Below are 5,132 nucleotides of genomic sequence, written 5' to 3'. Positions count from 1 at the left end.
TTCATGGGTATGTCCAGATTAAATGATATATATAAGTATATATCTATATAGGAGAAAAGGAAAGATATATGCACTTGAATGCAGAGTTCCAAAGAATAGCAAGGAGAGATAAGAAAGCCTTCCTCAGCGATCAGTGCAAAGACATAGAGGAAAACAACAGGTTGGGAAAGACTAGCGATCTCTTCAAGAAAATTAGAGATAACAAGGGAACATTTCATGCAAAGAGGGCTCAATGAAGGACAGAAATGATATGGACCTAACAGAAGCAGAAGATATTAAGAAGAGGTGGCGAGAATACACAGAACTGTATAAAAAAGAGCTTCACGACCCAGATAATCACGATGGTGTGATCACTGACCTAGAGCCAGACATCCTGGAATGTGAAGTCAAGTGGGCCTTAGAAAGCATCACTACAAACAAAGCTAGTGGAGGTGATGGAATTTCAGTTGAACTATTCCAAATCTTGAAAGATGATGCTGTGAAAGTGCTGCTCTCAATAAGCCAGCAAATTTGGAAAACTCAGCAGTGGCCACAGGACTGGAAAAGGTCAGTTTTCATTCCAATCACAAAGAAAGGCAATGGAAAAGAATGCTCAAACTACTGCACAGTTGCACTCATCTCACACACTAGTAAAGTGACGCTTAAAATTCTCCAAGCCAGGCTTCAGCAATATGGGAACTGTGAACTTCCAGATGTTCAAGCTGGTTTTAGAAAAGGCAGAGGAACCAGAGATCAAATTGCCAACATCTGCTGGATCATCGAAAAGGCAAGGGAGTTCCAGAAAAACATCTATTTCTGCTTTATTGACTACGCCAAAGCTTTTGACTGTGTGATCACAATAAACTGTGGAAAATTCTGAAAGAGATGGGAATACCAGACCACCTGGCCTGCCTGTTGAGAAACCTATATGCAGGTCAGGAAGCAACAGTTAGAACTGGACATGGAACAACAGACTGGTTCCAAATAGGAAAAGGAGTACGTCAAGGCTTTCTATTGTCACCCTGCTTATTTAACTTCTATGCAGAGTACATCATGAGAGCGGCTGGGCTGGAGGAAGCACAAGCTGAAATCAAGATTACTGGGAGAAATATCAATAACCTCAGATATGCAGTTGATACCACTCTTATGGCAGTAAGTGAAGAAGAACTAAAAAGCCTCTTGATTAGAGTGAAAGAGGAAAGTGAAAAAGTTGGCTCAAAGCTCAACATTCAGAAAACTAAGATCATGGGATCCGGTCCCATCACTTCATGGGAAATAGATGGGGGAACAGTGGAAACAGTGTCAGACTTTATTTTATTGGGCTCCAAGATCATTGCAGATGGTGACTGCAGCCATGAAATTAAAAGATGCTTACTCCTTGGAAGGAAAGTTATGACCAACCTAGATAGCATATTAAAAAGCAGATATATTACTTTGTCAACAAATGTCCATCTAATCAAGGGTATGGTTTTTCCAGTGGTCATGTATGGATGTGAGAGTTGGACTGTGACAAAAACTGAGTGCCGAAGAATTGATTCTTTTGAACTGTGGTGTTGGAGAAGACTCTTGAGAGTCCCTTGGACTGCAAGGAAATCCAACCAGTCCATCCTAAAGGAGATCAGTCCTGGGTGTTCTCTGGAAGGACTGATGCTAAAGCTGAAACTCCAATACTTGGCCACCTCATGTGAAGAGTTGACTCATTGGAAAAGACCCTGATGCTTGGAGGCATTGGGAGCAGGAGGAGAAGGAAACAACAGAAGGTGAGATGGCTGGATGGCATCACCGACTCGATGGACTAGAGTTTGAATGAACTCCGGGACTTGTTGATGGACAGGGAGGCCTGGCGTGCTCTGATTCATGGGGTCGAAAAAAGTTGGACACGACTGAGCGACTGTACTGAACTGAATATGAATCTGAAGCCATCATGTAAACAACACGTTCTAGATTTTTATTTTTATGTACTTTTCAAAGCTACCCTCTCAAATCATCCCACCCTTGCCTTCTCCCACAGAGTCCAAAAGACTGTTCTTTACATCTGTGTTTTGCTGTTCACATATAGGGTCATCGTTACCACCTTGCTGCTGCTGCTGCTAAGTTGCTTCAGCCGTGTCTGAGTCTGTGCAACCCCATAGGTGGCAGCTCACAAGGCTCCTCCGCCCCTGGGATTCCCAAGGCAAGAACCATGGAGTTGGTGCCATTTCCTTCTCCAATGCATGAAGGTGAAAAGTGAAAGTGAAATCTCTCAGTCGTGTCCAACTCTTTGCAACCCCATGGACTGTAGCCTACCAGGCTCCTCTGTCCATTGGATTTTTCAGGCAAGAGTACTGGAGTGGGTTGCCATTTCCTGCTCCAACCATCTTTCTAAATTCAATATATATGCATTAGTATACTGTATTGGTGTTTTTCTTTCTAACTTCATTCTGTATAACAGGCTCCAGTTTCATCCATCTCATTAGAACTGATTCAATTGCATTCTGTTTAATGGCTGAGTAATATTCCATTGTGTATATGTACCACAGCTTTCTTATCCATTCATCTGCCGATGGACATCTAGGTTGCTTCCATGTCCTGGCTATTATAAACAGTGCTGCAATGAACATTGGGGTACATGTGTCTCTTTCAATTCTGGTTTCCTCAGTGTGTTTGCCCAGCAGTGGGATTGCTGGATCTTATGGCAGTTCTATTTCCAGTTTTTTAAGGAATCTCCACACTGTTCTCCATAGTGGCTGTACTAGTTTGCATTTCTACCAACAGTGTAAGAGGGTTCCTTTTTCTCTGCATCCTCTCCAGCATTTATTGTTTGTAGACTTTTTTGACATCAGCCATTCTGACTGGTGTTAGAAATGTCTTATATATTAATAATTTCTTTATCTTCCTAGTAACTTCATTTTTTAAAAATCTAGCAAGATTGACCATTTCCTTTCTGTTACATCACTTTTATTCTCTATGTCATTCCAATTATTCTGAAATTTCATCTCCTAGCTTTCTGAATTAGTGAACTTTTAAGGTTATCCCCCACAACATACAAACACAGCTGGAAATTACCTTTCAAGGAAATATATGCAATGAGAGAGAACTGTCCTCATTATTCAAAACAGTACACTAAGCTAAGGGGGCATCCTTTTACAATTTGGTTTGACCTTCCCTGTTTCATTCTCATTTTTTCCTCATTGCTTTTCCAATTTCTGTTTCTCTCTGTGATATGAGTATTGAATCCCCACAAGAAGTGAAATGCATCATGTCCCAAATAGAGTGGATGGAAGACCTTTGGATGGCAGCAGATCCTGCGATTTGCCTCTGTTCAAACACAAACCTGCCTCCACTATGGAGTTAAATGAGATATTAGTTTACAGGCTGCACAGCTGTATTGCTATCTAAATCAACATAATTCTGTTCGAGGAACTATACTACTTCAATGCTTAATGACTTTATAAAGCTATATTGAAGAACATTTAAGCATAAAAGTGTTTTAATTTGTATTCTGCTTCAGTTATTGTAGCATGACATAAATACTTGTTTAAAGTTCTTTGTATTTTTGAACAACATATACAAATATTTTAGGGAGTATATTAGTGCTAACACTTCAAGTCATAACGCCTTAAAAAACAAAGGCAGTTATAAACACAATAAGCTTGGAACACTAACCAAAACAGAGACACGTCTAATCTTTACATCCATATGATGATTTTAATAAAAACAAAAAAAGACTACAGTGAACATTATGAAATCTAAACATTTCTCTTTAACACTTTTGTCAGTGAGTCTATGACTTTCTTATTTCTCAGGCTATAGATGATTGGATTTAACAAAGGGATTATAACAGTGTAAAATAGAGAGTCCATCATATCTTGAGCATCTGTTTGTGCAGAACCAGGGTGCACATACCTGAAGAGAAGAGGCCCATAATATAAAGAGACAGATAGGAGGTGGGCTCCACAGGTGGAGAAGGCCTTCCTTATGCCTTGTATGGATTTATTTTTTAAGATTGTAAAGAGAACAAGTATATAAGAGACAAGAACAGTAAGAATGGTGAATACTTGTATTGACCCTGAGAATATAAATACCATCAGAACATTGACTGAAGGGTCAGTACAAGAAATCTTAAACAATGGCATGATGTCACAATAAAAGTGGTGTATTATGTTAGACTTACAGAAGGTTAATCTAAATAAAAAACCTATATGAATTATGGAATGAATAAGGCCACCTACAAATGATAAGACTGATAGTCGGATGCATAATCTATTGGTCATAATCACTGAATAAAGTAATGGTTTGCATATGGCCACATACCGATCAAATGCCATTGTTGCCAAGAGAAAACATTCTGTGGTTGCGCTGAATGCAAAGGAAAACAACTGTGTTATGCATTCAGAGAGAGAGATCATCTTCCTCTTGGCCAGGAAGTTGACGAGCATCTTGGGAGTCACAGTGGATGAGATCCAAGCATCCACAAAGGCTAAACTCCCAAGGAATAAGTACATGGGGATGTGAAGGTGAGGGTCATTATAGATAAGAGCAATTAGTCCAAGATTTCCTACAGTGGTGATGAGATATATTATCAGGAACATCAGGAACAGGTGAATATGCCAATCTGGTTGATATGTAAGTCCTGTGAGAACAAATTCTGTCAGTGATGTTGCATTTTTAGTATCCATGTTGTTACTGGATAGCCCCTAAAATGAAATGCAGTAAATGTAAAAGGAACATTCATTAAGATTATATAGAAAGAATATTGGAATAAGTAGTTGAAATAAAACCATGCACTTGTCAGAATGCCCTTAATTTTATTCACTACTATCATGACAATGAAAAATAATCTGAGGAATTAGCATAATAGAAAATGTAAGTATTTCAGTTTAAAAAATGTTCAGGAATTAAAAGACTTAGAAGAAACGACAGATATTGTAAAATGAGCTAAATTTGTGAGGATACTTGTGTGTGTTAGAAACATTCTGCATCTGGGACTTGGATGAGGGTTTAGGCGAAAGAAGTTTGAATTATAGAGTGATTTTAATGACATTTGAAGGATATTGAACTTTATTTCTTGGGCAGTAGGTATGCACTGAAAAGTTTTAGGACCAGGAAATTCATGGCAAGATATTTTTTAAATTAAATGTTTGGTAATTTAAAAAGTACTCTGCAGAGAAGGG

General features: G+C 38.8%; 1 protein-coding gene across 1 annotated transcript; it reads right to left on the bottom strand.

Moving 5' to 3' along the window:
- Nucleotides 1-3,707: 3,707 nt before the first annotated feature.
- Nucleotides 3,708-4,646, bottom strand: LOC129644801 (olfactory receptor 5H2-like). Its single transcript, XM_055570254.1, has one exon. It carries the CDS (start codon nt 4,635-4,637, stop codon nt 3,708-3,710), a length of 930 nt encoding a protein of 309 aa, XP_055426229.1. The 5' UTR covers nt 4,638-4,646.
- Nucleotides 4,647-5,132: the final 486 nt, after the last annotated feature.

This window comes from Bubalus kerabau, chromosome 2, assembly GCF_029407905.1.
Source record: "Bubalus kerabau isolate K-KA32 ecotype Philippines breed swamp buffalo chromosome 2, PCC_UOA_SB_1v2, whole genome shotgun sequence".
Taxonomy (NCBI): Eukaryota; Metazoa; Chordata; class Mammalia; order Artiodactyla; family Bovidae; genus Bubalus; species Bubalus kerabau.
The sequence above is the reverse complement of the archived record's forward strand: the minus strand, read 5'-3'. Positions and strand labels throughout refer to the sequence as shown.